Here is a 15,844-nt window from a genome sequence, read left to right as displayed (position 1 = left end):
GGGATGTACTATATTGTTCTGGTAATTCTTTGAGGAAGTCTTTCTTCTTGCAGAAGTATCAGTTACCAGTGTTGGGCAGAGATATGGTATGAATGAATATCATCTCTGCCTTGCTTTTTGAAGAAGATAATACTAGGCATTAAGAAGTAATAGTGTGGCCATTTTAAGGGCGAGGGCAAAACAGTGAAGGCCATGCTCTAGAGAACATTATATACACATAGTGTAATAGAAGTATGAGGCTGTACCTAAAGTCCCAGTTGTACTAGATTGTACACATACACATGTGAATCCTAACCCTGTCCCCTGAATTACACAGTCTCTGCTGGAATAATCATTGAAAGCAGCTGGGATGCAGCAGGTGCCCTATACCCATCCAACATCCTGCTGAAGAGTTGGCAACGTGTGGCAGGCATACTGCTGTTTGCTCATTGCTAATGTGTTGTGATTAGAATGATGAGTTTATCTTTCTCCTGGCAAAGGTATGACAGAAACAAGCTGTCCCTGAAGGAAATCATGAATGTGCAGTATGTGTCATGCATGAATCCCACAGCAGGCAGTTTCACTATCAACCCACGTCTGCAGGTATTGCTTTGCGCTTCGGTGGGGGTATGCTGCTGACTTCATTTAAGAACAGGAAGAACCTCCCAGTTCTTTACATATATGTCTAGACTCTGTCCCTGTGAAGGAATTGGCTTCAAGAACTGAAAACTTGGAAAGAAAGTTAACAGAGGAAATGCAACAAATAGAAAAATTGCAACAAATATCCATGAAGCTTGGATGTGTAGAGGAATAGCTAGTGCAATTAACTAATATAGAAGCTGAATGTTTTTCTCATATAAGCAGAGCCCAAGTGTAACCCAGTCACTAATTTTCCCCATCTTTAATGTTTGAGTGCAATCAGGATCTGATTTCTTAGTGCAGCTCCAACATAAGAATAATTCAGCACCATGGAGAGTGGCAAAACCTTTGTCATGGCATTAACTGAGTGATTTCTGGTGGGTTGTTCCTTGCTTATTTTGACATATACTTCCTCAGATTTCTGATGACATTTCCCATATTGATGACAGTTGTGATTCCTGAGATTATGGGCAAATTTGTAGAATTTTTCCTGGGCACAAGGCACCCAAATGGCAGATAGCACTAGGTGTCTTTCTGTTATGAATTCTGTCCCGCTTGCATCACTAGACTTTGCAAGAAATATCTTAAGCCTTTTCTAAAATTCTTAAGAATTTTCTAAAATTTCCTTTGGCAATTTAAAAGTGTAAGAATCATTTTGATTTTGTCATGAGAAGGAAGGATAAGGCACCTGAAAAATATCATGATGTAGTGGCTGGAATGTGAATTGGGATTTTTCCTGTTCAGACGCTCAGGTGCTTTTTGGCAATGTTGCAATCTTCCAGTTTGGGTCTTCCTCACTCTAGATTAGAGGGGGATAACAATAAAACAGTAAGATGCTTTGAGGCAAAGGCTGGGATCCTGCTGGTGCACAACACCAGTGCAACTATGCCAGTATCAGTAGTCCTGGCAGGCAAGAAAAAGTATCAGTAGTCCTAGCAAGTGAGAAAAAGGGCCATAAGTTCTGCAGGATGACAGTATGGCAGATATAGGTTATTGGAATAGCAAATTTTAACTGCCTTCATTTGCTAGTATTGTGTGAACTTATTTTTTAACAATGTATATAGTGAATGTTGAACATTCTCTCAAATAATTGTATAAATGTTTATTTACTTTTATTGTTATGCATATTATTGCTCTCACTATTAATTTGTTTTAATCCAATTGTTAGTTCCAGTGAAATAGACTCATTAAACCAATGGGAACTGGATAAGTTAGTACTTCTGTGCATTCTCTTAATTCAATGGGACCACCTTCCTTAGGGTTAACAAATGGACTTTGGCCTTATTTATTTATTTGCTATTTTTTCATTCTTTGTTCCATTCAATGAGCACAGAGAGTATGTGGTTCCCTGTTCTTCTACTTCCTTGACCCTTTATAGTTCTTGGTGTGTAGTACTAGAGTAGTAATAGTAGAGCTGTCTTATTTGTTAGGACAAATATACTGCTCTTATACAAGAGGCTGTTTAATTCATCTGCTCACTTTCCTGGTGTTTGCCATTTGGGAATTTTGAAGAATAGCAAGAGCAAGCTGTGAGTGTATTACATGGCAAATGCCGCCTTTCCACCCAGCTTCACCTTCTGCACCTGTATTTTACTTACTCATTCCACTTGGGTTAATTGCCACGTGGTTGGCATTATTCCTGTTGTGGTCAGGTATGTGAAAACTCTCAGGCCTCTGTTACTTCTAGTAACAAAGTAAAGGCAATTGTTCTCTGGTGTACAGTTTTTTGGTTTCATGCAATGCACTTACAATCCTTCCTATGTTTTCCTCCATTCAGCGCCACTTCAGTGTTTTTGCCCTTTCATTTCCTGGATCGGATTCTCTGTCCACCATTTACAGCAGTATCCTAACACAGCATTTGAAGTGGGAAAACTTCTCTGGAGCTGTACAGAAATCATCACAGCAGCTAATAAATCTGGCTCTTGCCCTCCACCTGAAAGTGGCAGCAACGTTCCTTCCAACAGCTGTCAAATTTCATTACAACTTCAATCTAAGAGATCTCTCCAATATTTTCCAAGTAAGTAACATTTCTTCTTTGGGTGATGACTGTTTCTTCCTGTGAATTATGTGCTCCCTTAGCTAGATCAGGCTCAGAAATTAAAGGGAGTCATACTGGCTTTATCATCTTCTCACATCGTGTACTCTACAAGTATCAGTCCCAAAGCAGAAAAATAACAGGTTGCAATGCTTGCCAGAAGAAGAGGCAGTCCCAAATTGGTTTGAGACCATACATTTCTGTTTCATAATTCACTTCTTGCTAGACTTCATAAACTCTTTTTAAACCTCTAATTGTTGATGCAAATGCAGAAATAGCTGAAGATGTGGCCCTTTAATATCTCATTTAATCCAAGTCAGGAAATCAAGAGGTTTAGTGTTTAATGGCTTTGAGTATCAAGGACACTTTAAAATTGCTCGTATAACTGCAATTTTTGAATAGACTAAAATGCTTGCAATTTCAGCATATGTTCTATAAAATGCACACAAATTCAAACACTTGATGGTTATGCACACTGTTCAAGTGTGGAATGACTTTCAAAGATTTCCGTTCCATCAGTACCCATACTGGTCCATAAATGGGGAAAAACCCTGACCCACAATAGGCCATGACCAAGAAAGCATGTCACCACAAAATTTGCAGTTTTTATGATCTTCACAACACACCATCGTTCTTGCTGGCACAAATGGAAGACAGTGAGAGGGAAATAAATCTAAATAGTAGGCTAGATGTTTTGGGTGTGAGGTTTGCAGCATTATTTCAGTCTCAAAGATACAACGGAGAGGTTGAATTAATTAGCCAGTGGTAGGTGCTGTACCATGTTACAACTCATTTTCTTGGAGGACTGATTCCTATTTCAGAGAATGAAGATTGGCTGCAATGCATACATTCTTTAACAGACAGATGGAAAAAGTAAAAAGAATCATGGTGGTCCTTTTAGAAGGAAAGACAAAGATTAGTACACTAAGGACAACATTTTGTAAAATTAAAATATACAGCGTTACCTTTTAATCAGGGGGCTGTGGTGGCGCAGTGGGTTAAACCGCTAAGCTGCAGAACTTGCTGATTAGAAGGTTGGCATTTTGAATCCACAGACAGGGTGAGCTCCCGTTGTTATCCCCAGCTTCTGCCAACCTAGCAGTTTGAAAGCATGCAAATGCGAATAGATCAATAGGTAACGCTCTGGTGGGAAGGGAACAGCGCTTCATGCAGTCATGCTGGCCACATGACCTTGGAGGTGTCTATGGACAATGCCAGCTCTTTGGCTTAGAAATGGAGATGAGCACCAACCCCCAGAATCAGACACAACTAGACTTAATGTCAAGGGGAAACTTTTACCTTTATTTTTACCTTTTAGTTGGTAACTACTTACCCTCTTGAGTTAATGGGAAAAGATCATTTGGTAGTGTATTGTCAGCTAAACGTGTTCTTTGTGCTGTGTTCCAACAAGAATTAATTCACTACCTCCTTGTTCTGTATCTACATCTTTAATTAATTACTTCCAAGGTTTTCTCATTTAATGTAACAAAAGACATTTCCAGTTTTTATTTTTTTTAAAAGAAAGATCTGTGCATCTTGCTTTGCATGAAGTAGTCATGCATTGTTTTGCATGCAAACCTCTTGTTAGAAATTTGTCCCCCACCCTGAAGCCATATTCCACCTTGTAAAAACAACAGCCAAAGCTTTGTCATTTTAATTGACAAGTTATGAATTTCTAGACATAGTATAGACGGAACTTGCCAGACAGAGCTTCATTTTGTACATCTGATTTCTTGCTGATACATGTGTGGGCTTGCAAATGAATGCATCTTTCTAAAAACAGAATTGAGAATGTCAATTACAAAACTTGGTGCTTTCATTTTCACATCCCATCAGATCTCATACAAGTCCTGTTGAATTCGGTGGGATTTAACTAGAACGAAACTGGAAGCAGAGATGGATTTTAAGCAACTTTTAATCTGAATATAAGTGATTTTAATGTTTGTATATATTTATGGTTTTATGTCCCGGCATTGAATGTTTGCCATATATATGTTGTGCTCTGCCCTGAGTCCCCTGCGAGGTGAGAAAGGTGGAATATAAATGTTTTTTAAAAATAAATAATAAATGTATTTGTCTTAATAATGAGCTGGCAATTCCCAGTACCGAACAAACAATCAGAGTTTAAACTGTGTGTAAATTTAAAGGAAGGGTGAAATGTAAAGATGTTCTTACATTCTGTGACGTACATTCTTGTTATGTTTTCAGATCTTATTGTAGAATCACGTGGAATGTGTTTTCTCTCTTACAGTTAGTATAATGAAATTTATTATACTGCTGTTTTAGCTGATATCTCCATCCATTTAGGACAAAACAGTAGCATTAAATTATACCTTTCTTTTGTTTGCATTTTCTTTTCTTTCTTGTCTTGGACAGTAGCATATTTATAGAATTTGCTCCACTTTTTATTTTAAAAAATTAAAAAGTTATCCAAAAGTAACAGCAAATTATTATCAAGCAATAGAAATTATTTTTTTCGTGAGTGATCCATCAAAAAGTTACCAGAAGGTTGTTTCAGAATCATAAAAAATGGAAAGAACAGCAATACCATCTTCTAGTTCAATCCTCTTCCATGCAGGAATACCCAGCTTAAGCGCTCCTGATAGGCAGGCATCCAAGTCTTATTTAAAGATCTTTGAAGAAGAAGAGACCCCATCCTTTGAGACAGTCAAGTCTACTGCCCTTACTATCATGATATTCTTCATAAAGTTTAGGTGAAATCTCCTTTCTTAAATCGTACCTTTCAGAATGAAAATTAGTTGAAATTATCAGCAAAGGATTTTATACCATGAAAAGGTGTGTGTGAGAGTGTGTGAGGCGGAGGTCCATGTGGAAGAAAAACCTTTTTCAAAACTCAATGTTGATGAGGCCTTCAAATATAGAGGGAGAAATAGAAAATCCCAATGACAGAGCCACCTACTCCTCCAAAAATATCTAAATAACACACGATCCCTTGCCTCATTCGAACCATGTGTTAACCCTTGCCTGGACTGTTCCATCTTGCTGGCTAGAATGATAAGTCTTCCAGTGTGCCATTTTGCACAATCATACATACATACCAATATTACATCACTAGGATGAGGTTCTCTGGTTTCAGGATTTTATCCAAGTGTCAGGATCTGTTCAGTTAGCAGTTTTGTTCCAAACAAAGCATCTCCTTTTCAGATAGTGCAATCTACACACAACATTCTGTTACACAATTTATAGAGGTCCTTCGTACAACTGCTGTTCAAAAATAAAACAACATGGCCAGCCATTTCATTGGTTCATTGTCATGCATTCCAGTTCTTTGTTCTCAGGCTTATCTATTGTAAAAGGATCCGTTTCCGAGGTCCTGCTAGTATTAGGTATAATCAGTCTGCTGTGCTTGCTGTGAAGGGGCAATAAAGATCTCCAGCCTGCTCCCAGGACTCCTTGTGAGTAGCCAGCAGCCCAGGCCTCCTCCAGTGGGGTGTGACTCAGCAATCTGCAAGGAGGCCTCTACATCGCCCACTAGACCGCAGACATCGCCAGCAAGGCCGCACCTGCCACCAGGCCAGACCATTGCCGTCACCGCAGCTGCTGCGGCCGCTATCACCACCAGCTTGCTGCTTATCTGCGGCCGCCATCGCCCAGCCGAAACCACCACAGCCGCCATCGCTGGGAGCCGCATAGGCCACACCACCGCCTAGACCATCTGAACGGCCGTCCCACTCTTCCATCTGGACGCAGCGACGAGACTGCGGAGGGTCTGACTGTCCCTGTGCGGACCCCTGGGTAGACATTTTGTGCCGACCTTTTTGTGTAGACCTTATATTGTGTAGACCTTATATTGTGTTGGCCTTCTCTGTGTAGACCTCGGTGCAGACCTTTTGGGTAGACCTCTGTGTAGACCTTTAGCGCTGGCCTTGTGTAGACCTTGGGCCGGCCCTCTCTGTGTTAGTACAGAGTGTGTAATTACTGTAATTACTGTAATCGACCAACAGTGCTGTCCCACTGCCGAGTTGCCACCCCCGGAAGCCCCCATCCGCTTCATTCCAACCGTCTAGAGACTCCATCTGGGTCACAACAGCTTTGAGCTAACTTGCCATCTCTCAGCCCCATAGGAGGGTGATTATATACCATCAGCTTGCACATTCCTGGGCTTATATCGGTTGATAATGTGATATAAATACGAAATATAGCACTTTACGTAAGAAAGCACTTTAAGGCGCCTGCCTTGCCGCCAACTGCACTAGCACTTTCGCCCCTTCCCTGTCCCTCCGTGCCGCATTTTAGCTACTGTAGCTACTGTCCAATCAATATAGGGCACTTATTGCACTTTAGACCTAGCACTTTACTTGTGCACTTTATGAACTATTCGATTGGTGTGGCCGGAACATCGAACACCACCTGTATAGCTGTTATCCATGTGGTCCCCCATCCCCCTTTGTGTACTATCCTTGTTACTATTGTATAGTGTAAGGGACAAGAGAGGAGGTGGGTTGGACCCTGTAAATAAAAATGAGGTGGGGAGGGGGGTAGAGGGGAAGAAAGGATATGGCCAAGGACCGAAAAATCAAACAACGAACAAAGCAGAAAGCTAGATCTTGTCTTTAGATTGCGGCATGGAGGGGGGGAGGTGTTCCATTAGCCGAGGGGCCCCCATAGAGGTCGTGGTGGGAAGGAGGAGATGCGGGAAAAGGAGACCTCGAATTCGGCCTAATTCGGACCGCTTATCCACATTAACAACCCCCAACCGGTCTCCTAAGGTAAATTGGTGTAACCAGGTGAGCGGGCCCTCCGGTTTGAAGGTGGTGTTGTTGAACGCCAGATCTGTCAACGGAAGAACGACCTGGATCCAGGATTTAATCCTGGAGGAGCGGGCAGATCTGGCGTGCATCACGGAGACCTGGCTGGATGAAGCGGGGGGCGTAAATCTCTCCCAGCTTTGTCCTCCAGGTTTCTCCGTGCAACACCAACCAAGAGCCGGAGGACGGGGAGGCGGGGTCGCAGTGGTCTATAGAGATTCCATCCATCTGACCAGGAGTCCCATCCCGCAGACCACAAATTTCGAATGCGTCCACCTGAGGGTGGGTGACCGGGACAGAATAGGGATTCTTGTAGTGTACCGTCCACCTCGCTGCACTACAGTCTCCCTGCCTGAGCTAGCGGGGGTGGTCTCGAGCCTGGTGGTGGAGTCCCAACGGCTTCTTGTGCTGGGGGACTTCAACATCCATGCCGAGGCAACCCTCACAGGAGCGGCTCAGGACTTCATGTCTGCCATGGCAACCATGGGGCTGTCCCAACAAATAACTGGCCCCACCCACTGTGCTGGACACACATTGGACTTGGTCTTCTGCCAGGGATGGGAGCAAGGTGGCGGTGTGGAGGAGCTGTCTATCTCTCCGTTGCCATGGACCGACCACTTCCTGATCAGATTTAGGCTCACTGCGGCCCCTAACCTCCGCAAAGGTGGAGGACCCATTAAGATGGTCCGCCCCAGGAGGCTTATGGATCCGAACGGATTCCTGATGGCTCTTGGGGAGTTCCCCGCTACCTCGGTAGGTGACCATGTCGAGGCCTTGGTCGCTCTCTGGAATGGGGAGATGACCAGGGCAATTGACAGGATCGCTCCGGAACGTCCCCTCTCAAGTAACCGAGCTAAACCAGCTCCTTGGTTCACTGAGGAGCTGGCAGCGATGAAGCGAAGGAAGAGGGAACTAGAGAGCGTGTGGCGCTCGGACCCAAGCGAGCCAAATCGAGCACGGTTTGTGTCCTTTCTAAGGGCATATGCCGCGGCAATAAAAGCCGCAAAGAAAACTTTCTTTGCGGCCACTATTGCGTCTGCAAAAAACCGTCCGGCGGAGTTGTTTCGGATTGTCAGAGGTCTTTTAACTCCCCCTACCTCAGGTGGGAGCCCTGACAACTCGGCCACGCGCTGTGAAGCATTTGCTCGGTTCTTCGCAGACAAAGTCGCTTTGATCCGTTCTGGGCTGGACGCCACATTAAATGCAGTCTCGGTGGATGTGACACAAGCACCTGCTTGTCCTATTTTGATGGATTCTTTTCAGTTTGTGAAACCCGAGGATGTGGACAAGATACTTGGAGGAATGAGGCCTACCACGTCCATCCTAGACCCCTGCCCATCCTGGCTTCTGAAAGAGGCCAGAGGGGGATTGGCTGAGTGGGTAACGGTGGTGGTTAATGCCTCCCTTCGGGAAGGCACGATTCCAGCGAGCCTAAAACAGGCTATTATAAAGCCGCTGTTGAAGAAACCATCACTGGACCCCACCAAATTTGACAACTTTCGGCCTGTTTCCAATCTTCCCTTCTTGGGCAAAGTCATGGAAAGCGTGGTGGCCTCACAACTCCAGGTATTCTTGAGAGACACGGATTATCTGGATCCGGCAGTCTGGCTTCAGACCGGGACATGGTACCGAGACGGTCTTGGTCGCCTTAGTGGATGATCTCCGCCGGGAGCTAGACAGGGGGAGTGTGTCCCTGTTGGTGCTCCTGGACCTCTCAGCGGCCTTCGATACCGTCGACCACGGTATTCTTCTGGGACGCCTTGCAGAGATGGGCCTTGGAGGCACCGCTTTGCGGTGGCTCCAGTCATTTCTGGAGGGTCGTACCCAGAAGGTGTTATTGGGGGACTCCTGTTCAACACCACAGCCGTTGACCTGTGGTGTTCCTCAGGGCTCCATACTGTCCCCCATGCTGTTTAACATCTACATGAAGCCGCTGGGTGAGATCATCCGGAGTTTCGGGGTGCGGTGTCATCTGTACGCAGATGACATCCAACTCTGTCACTCCTTTCCACCTGCTACTAAGGAGGCTGTCAAAGTCCTGAACCGGTGCCTGGCCGTTGTGACGGTCTGGATGAGGGCGAACAAACTGAAATTAAATCCAGACAAGACAGAGGTACTCCTGGTCAGTCGCAAGGCCGAACAGGGTATAGGGTTACAGCCCGTGCTGTACGGGGTCGCACTCCCCTTGAAGGCACAGGTTCGCAGCTTGGGTGTGACCCTGGACTCATCACTGAGCCTGGATCCCCAGGTTTCGGCGGTGACCAGGGGAGCATTTGCACAGCTTCGGCTCGTGCGCCAGCTACGCCCGTACCTTGGGAAGTCTGACTTGGCCACGGTGGTACACGCTTTGGTCACATCCCGCCTCGACTACTGCAATGCTCTCTACGTGGGGCTGCCCTTGAAGACGGCCCGGAAGCTCCAGCTAGTCCAGCGTGCGGCAGCCATGTTGTTAACCGGAGCGGGACGCAGGGAGCACACAACGCCCTTGCTGTCCCAGCTCCACTGGCTGCCGATTAGCTACCGGGCCCAATTTAAGGTGCTGGTGTTATCCTACAAAGCCCTAAACGGTTCCGGCCCAAAATACCTTGAGAACCGCATCTCGGCCTACGAGCCCACGAGGACCTTAAGATCATCCGGGGAGGCCCTTCTCTCGGTCCCGCCTGCCTCACAGGCACGCCTGGCGGGGACAAGAGAGCGGGCCTTCTCGGTGGTGGCCCCCCGGCTGTGGAACTCCCTCCCTGCTGAAATCAGACAGGCGCCTTCCCTCATGGCCTTCCGCAAGGGCCTGAAAACCTGGCTCTTTGAGAAGGCCTTCAACTAAGTGCTATGTTTTTGGAATGACCACCGGAATGGACCATGACTACGAGATTGATTATGACCCTAAACAAGACGAAGCGGATTTTTAGTTAAGTAGCTGTGTATTAGTAAGATGTGTGTTGTGGTCCTGATTTATTGTAACCTGTTGTCCTTTGTGTTCTATGTTCTGTACACCGCCACGAGTCGCCTTCGGGCTTGAGAGTGGCGGTTAACAAGTGCAAATAATAATAATAATAATAATAATTTAATGTGTTCCTCAGTTTCCTTGATACCCCCAGTCAAGTGGTTGGATAAATGATCGGCTCCTAAACCCTGGATGTTACTCTTTAGCCCATAACACAACTGTTGTCCATCCCATGTTGATATTAATGGCATGACTTGTAAAGGAGTTATGCCACCCAACTAAAAATAATGTACATACCATGGGTTTGTCTGCAGTGAGCTAGAGTGATGTTACTTTTCCCCAGTCTGAATTGCTGTAGTCATGTTTTTAAAATGAAGTCTGTAAGTTTGTTATAAAACCTGTTTTGGTTGAAGAAAGTTCAATTCACTTACAGCCAAACTCCAAAGTTAGGGTAGTTTAATAAACTGCCAGTTTCCGTTAAGTGTGTCATATAATTTCTCAGTGAGAACTATGAAATGAAAATTGTATTTTAAGTCTGTGTCTTTATTGCAAGGGTGGTATTCACGTGGTTCCCCAGATATTCCTGGACTTTTGATTGCAGTATTTCTCATCACTAGCTCTCCTGGCTTCAGGCTATTGCCATTCGTAGTCCAGCAATATCTGGTTCCCTGCTCTCAGCCCATAAATAATGTTAATGGACTAGTTAAAATTCATTTTGTTTTGAAAGAGCGGGCTTCTTGCTCATTTTCAAAGAGTTTGTTGCATGTTTGTAAACATGCTGTGATTATCTGACAGCAATTAATATTTTCCCTAGGCAATATCTGCCTTGTTAAAGCCCCCCCCCCCTCCCCATATTATCACACAGTCTGGTTCTCAAGTTGCTTTATTTTTCATTACAAATGGGTGGGAAACTACAAAAATGTGCATACATTGAACTGGAATTAAAAGTTGTTTATTTTTGCTGCCTGCCACATTTTATGATGTTTGAAGTCAAACCAGGACTGAGAGGTACTTCCAGGTGAGACATTGATTGTGAAATCACCTTGCCTCATTTGTGAAATTTTCTGTGTCATTCAGTTGTTGTAATCCCTCTTTTCATACTTCTATCATTTTTGTTTTCTCAAGAAAAATTATTAAGGATAAAAAGGCAGAATAATTGCTCATTGCTTTTTGATCAGTAGCACTAGGAGCTGTTAATCTTGAAGTATTATTTGAGATATTAAAGCGTGAACACACGTAATTGCAGCATTGCATATTCATTTTCTTAATTACTATGCAAGAATACACAAATATCAGGGTTCATATTTGTGCACAATATACGTTCGGAACAGAGTTTAGAAAAGTTATTTTTCAAAAATTACAACTCCCAGAATCTACTTAGCATCTCTAAAAAGCTTGTGCGCCAGCTGCGACCGTACCTTGAGAAGTCTGACTTGACTTTGATGGTCCATGCCTTAGTTACCTCAAGGTTGGATTACTGTAATGCACTCTATGTGAAGCTGCTCTTGAAGTCGGCCTGGAAATTGCAGTTGGTGCAAAGACTGGTGGCCAGGTTACTAACTGGAGCAAGTTACAGGGAGCGGTCAACCCCCCTGTTTAAACAGCTCCACTGGTTGCCGATAAGTTTCGGTCCCCATTCAAGGTGCAGGTCATCATCTATAAAACCCAAAACGGTTCGGGACCTGCCTATCTGCGTGACCGCATCTTCCCCTATGAACCCACGTGATCTCTAAGATCTCCTGGGGGTGGGGAGCTCTTCTCTCACTCCCACTTCCATCTCAGGCATGGTTGTTAAGGAGAAGAGAGAGGGCCTTCTCAGTGATGGCCCCTCAGCGCTGGAACTCCCTCCCCAGGGAGATCAGGCTAGCTCCCTCCCTCTTCATGTTTCGTAAGGAACTAAAGATGTGGGTGTTCCATTGTTCATTTGATTAAACAATTCCCTTGACTGTTGGCTCTAATCCATGGCCTAAAATACTATGTCCCTGCACTTTGCTACTGCACTTTTAAAGTCATAATGTTCCTGTTATAACTGCTCTTATCCTTATGCTGCTACATGTTCTATGCACCTTATTGATTAGCCTATTTCTAACCTGTTTGCACACCAGCCCACCTCCCACAACGAGACTTGAAGTATGTCTTTGGTTGTTGTTTATGATGTTTGTTTTATTATTGTTATAATGTTGTTTTATGCTGTTTTATATTTTGTTATATTTTATATGCTATGTTTTAACCCTGTATGGCTGGGCTTGGCCCCATGTAAACTGCCTGAGTCCCTTCGAGGAGATGGAGGCGAGGTTTAAAAATAACGTTATTATTATTATTATTATTATTATTATTATTATTATTATTATAAAAAGTAACAGTTCCATGTTCTAGGGAGGATTCCACTCCATGTATGAAGGGGCATGTGAGGAGAGGCAGAAGGTCATTTTTGATCCTCCTAATTTCACATAGCCTCATTTTCCATCATTTATGAAACCAGAATTGGTCTTCAGGTTGCTTCGATTTACTTTTTTGTTGTTGTGATGTATTGTTTTAAATTGATTTTAGTATTACTCACCCTGTGATCTTCTAATATAGGACAGGGTATAAATATGTTAATACAATAAATAACAAACAAAACAATAGATTTCCAGCTATTTTGGGATGGGATGGGGAAAAGGCAATTTGCCACAAAACCATTCCCCTAAAGTATTTTTTCTGGTAATTTGTTTTGAGAGTATTTTTTTAAATTGAATTTAAACTTGGGGGTCTGAGGGGTACGCAGGAGTCACCTGAGCTGCATGCAGACCACTGGCTGCATGATCCACTCTTCTTGTATGGAGTGGACATACCATTTTCTAGACATATAAAATAAAAACCATGAAAGGTAAATGTATTAATCAGAGCCTGTTTCATTCATAGTTCATCAGTAAGCTATCAAATAGTTGAGGTTAAAATAATTCCCTGGTATAAAGAAGATTTGACTGGAGATATTGCAGGTCTCTGGAATAAATGTTGCTATAGGCTCTACTATTGGTTATTTTAGCGCTAGTATTTGTCTGAAAAACCCAGACAATATTTCTGTTTTTCTGAGTACTAGCAAGATTTTCTTTTCATCAGAAGTGCTTTTCTAAAAAGAAAGATTCTAAAAAGATTGTGGAAACCAAAGAGATTTGCCCAGTCCAGTGTTGCTTAACAATGATTGGCCAAATAACTCACATTATCATGAGAGCTGAATGTTTATTGGCCAATTTCCCACAATTTATAAACCTTCCTTGCTTCCTTATTTCTGCTGGATTCATCAGACTAGAGAGGCTCCAGGTAGATGGAAAATCAGCACCAAGAAGTACTCATAATTAATTTCTGTCAAAATTACCGAGGAGACCCTATTGATGATTAATGGGTAGTTGAAGATAAATGGATGCTAAAGATGGACTGTTTTGCCTGTTGTGAGGCATTTGAGTTATGAGGGAATGGCTTTCCTTAAAGGTCCAAGTTCCCCAGGTGCAATGGGCTCAATCCTAGTCCTAGATAGGATCTAGTTTGTCATGTTTTAATAGTGAATCCATGGCTATATATCTACTACCACAGCTTGGAGATTGAGGGGAACAAATAGTCCAATTAACTTTATACATTTTTAGCTGACTGGTCACAGCAACCCAGTATTTTCATGTGGGGTGGAGGGTTCAGGACTGATTATTCTATTTTAAGAACAATATGGTGCCTGTGAACAGCTGATATATTGATGCCAGTTTCCTCCATGAATGTCATCATCACACTTCGGTATTTGAATGACCTGCCCTTCCACAAGAGTAGGAGTTGTAACTGTATTTGGCTGAATGCAATCACAATCTATTGTGCAACTGGGGTGGGGGGTGGGAGGCATGTTCATTTGAACATGGTTGCAGTTTCTGCTCAGAACTTTTCTGTCTGGATAGAAGAAGCATGGCTGGAGTGTGCATCCCCACTTCTCACCTATGTGTTTAGTATCCTAAGGCCTGGAGAAGTCTAGTGTGTTTCTGAGAGTCTTTAGACAGGCTGTTGATTTCTCTTCTGAGTGTCTCTTGTTTGTAGCTTGCTTCTGAATTTACCAACATGTTCAAATCTAGTAAGATCAAGATGAAAGACAATTGTTTCCTTCTCCCTATGATATATAGAGTGGAAACTTGAATTAATACATTGTTGAATTTAGATTTGTAGATTGGCAGTTACTACAGGAAAAATAAGACAGGCAAAATGGGTATGTTCTTTTTTCATATCTACACATTGCATATATGGGTTATTGCTTTCTTGTTTTGTTTCTTCTGTATTCGTTCTCATCCAGGCTATACACGCAATATAAGGGGGGTTCTAAAATAGTATGTGTTATGTAACTCCCAAGATTTGTATGGCATGAAATAAAGCCGGAGCGGTTAACTTTGCCTCAAAGTCACCTGTAGGATAGGATTCAATTTGAATCTGTTATTTTGCTTACACAGTTAGATCTCTTTCTATGCCAAAATGACATGTATATATATCAAACATTTCTCTTTTCTTTCAGGGTATTACCTTCTCAACTCCTGAATGCCTGAAAACACCCCAAGACTTAGTCAAGCTGTACCTGCATGAATCCTGTCGTGTTTACCGTGATAAGATGGTGGACGAAAAGGATTTTGTTGCCTTTGACAAAATGCAAATAGAAATTTTGAAGAAATTTTATGATGTAAGTGATACGGACCCAGTTTAGTCTCTTTCACCAGATCTTCCATGCTTTGGACAAAACAAAATGTAGAACAATGTAATTTCAGACAGACATATTCATGTGCAGAAAACTGAATAATTAGATTACACTTCATTGATGGAAGGACAGAAGATACAATGTAGATACTTTAAGGCATGCTGTGGAAGGGGTTATGCCTCTCTGCTTCTTGGCCAAGGAAACAAAATGTTGGGGTGTGCCTGAGCATAATCTTGATTTATGTAAGTGGGGTGTGAGTGTCAGATCACTACACAGACCTGTTAAATGTGAGAAGATGAGCTTGGTTTTCTGGAAGGGGGACATTAGCAGTCTATTCTTTCTGGCTTTAAGGAGCCAGAAGTTTTACACTGACTGATACCTGATGAGTTGGAGTTTTTTCCCAGGGCAAGGAATTGCTTTGCTGAGTTCAATCAGGTTTTATCTATACTGAAATGTAATATTGCCTTTCACTTTTGTCCTTATTAGGAAATAGAGGAGACGTTGGAACAAACAAAGAAGATGAACATGTTTTGCCATTTTGCAAAAGGAGTTGGGGAGCCCAAATACATGCCGGTTCAGAGCTGGGAGTCCTTGAACCAGATCCTAGTGGAAGCCTTGGAGAACCACAATGAAGTCAATGCTGCTATGAACCTGGTGCTGTTTGAAGATGCCATGAGCCACATGTAAGGAGGATTTTTGTGTGTGTTTAGGAATGCTTGTGAGCTTTCCTTTTCTTTGGGTTATACCCCGTGTGTGTGTGTGTGTGTATAATTGTATGTCTA

The 15,844-nt window shown here is 43.1% G+C and overlaps 1 protein-coding gene across 1 annotated transcript in view; it reads left to right on the top strand.

The window, feature by feature from the left end:
* LOC137096189 (dynein axonemal heavy chain 9-like) overlaps positions 1–15,844 on the top strand; it is a 48,074-nt gene that overhangs the window by 13,580 nt on the left and 18,650 nt on the right. The window contains exons 5-8 of the mRNA XM_067464814.1: positions 480–582; positions 2,396–2,635; positions 14,886–15,047; positions 15,549–15,745. Coding sequence (XP_067320915.1) covers positions 480–582; positions 2,396–2,635; positions 14,886–15,047; positions 15,549–15,745 — 702 coding nt within the window. The remainder of the gene's footprint in view (positions 1–479; positions 583–2,395; positions 2,636–14,885; positions 15,048–15,548; positions 15,746–15,844) is intronic.

This window comes from Anolis sagrei, chromosome 2, assembly GCF_037176765.1.
Source record: "Anolis sagrei isolate rAnoSag1 chromosome 2, rAnoSag1.mat, whole genome shotgun sequence".
Lineage (NCBI taxonomy): Eukaryota > Metazoa > Chordata > Lepidosauria > Squamata > Dactyloidae > Anolis > Anolis sagrei.
This window is presented reverse-complemented; position numbering and strand designations above follow the sequence as displayed.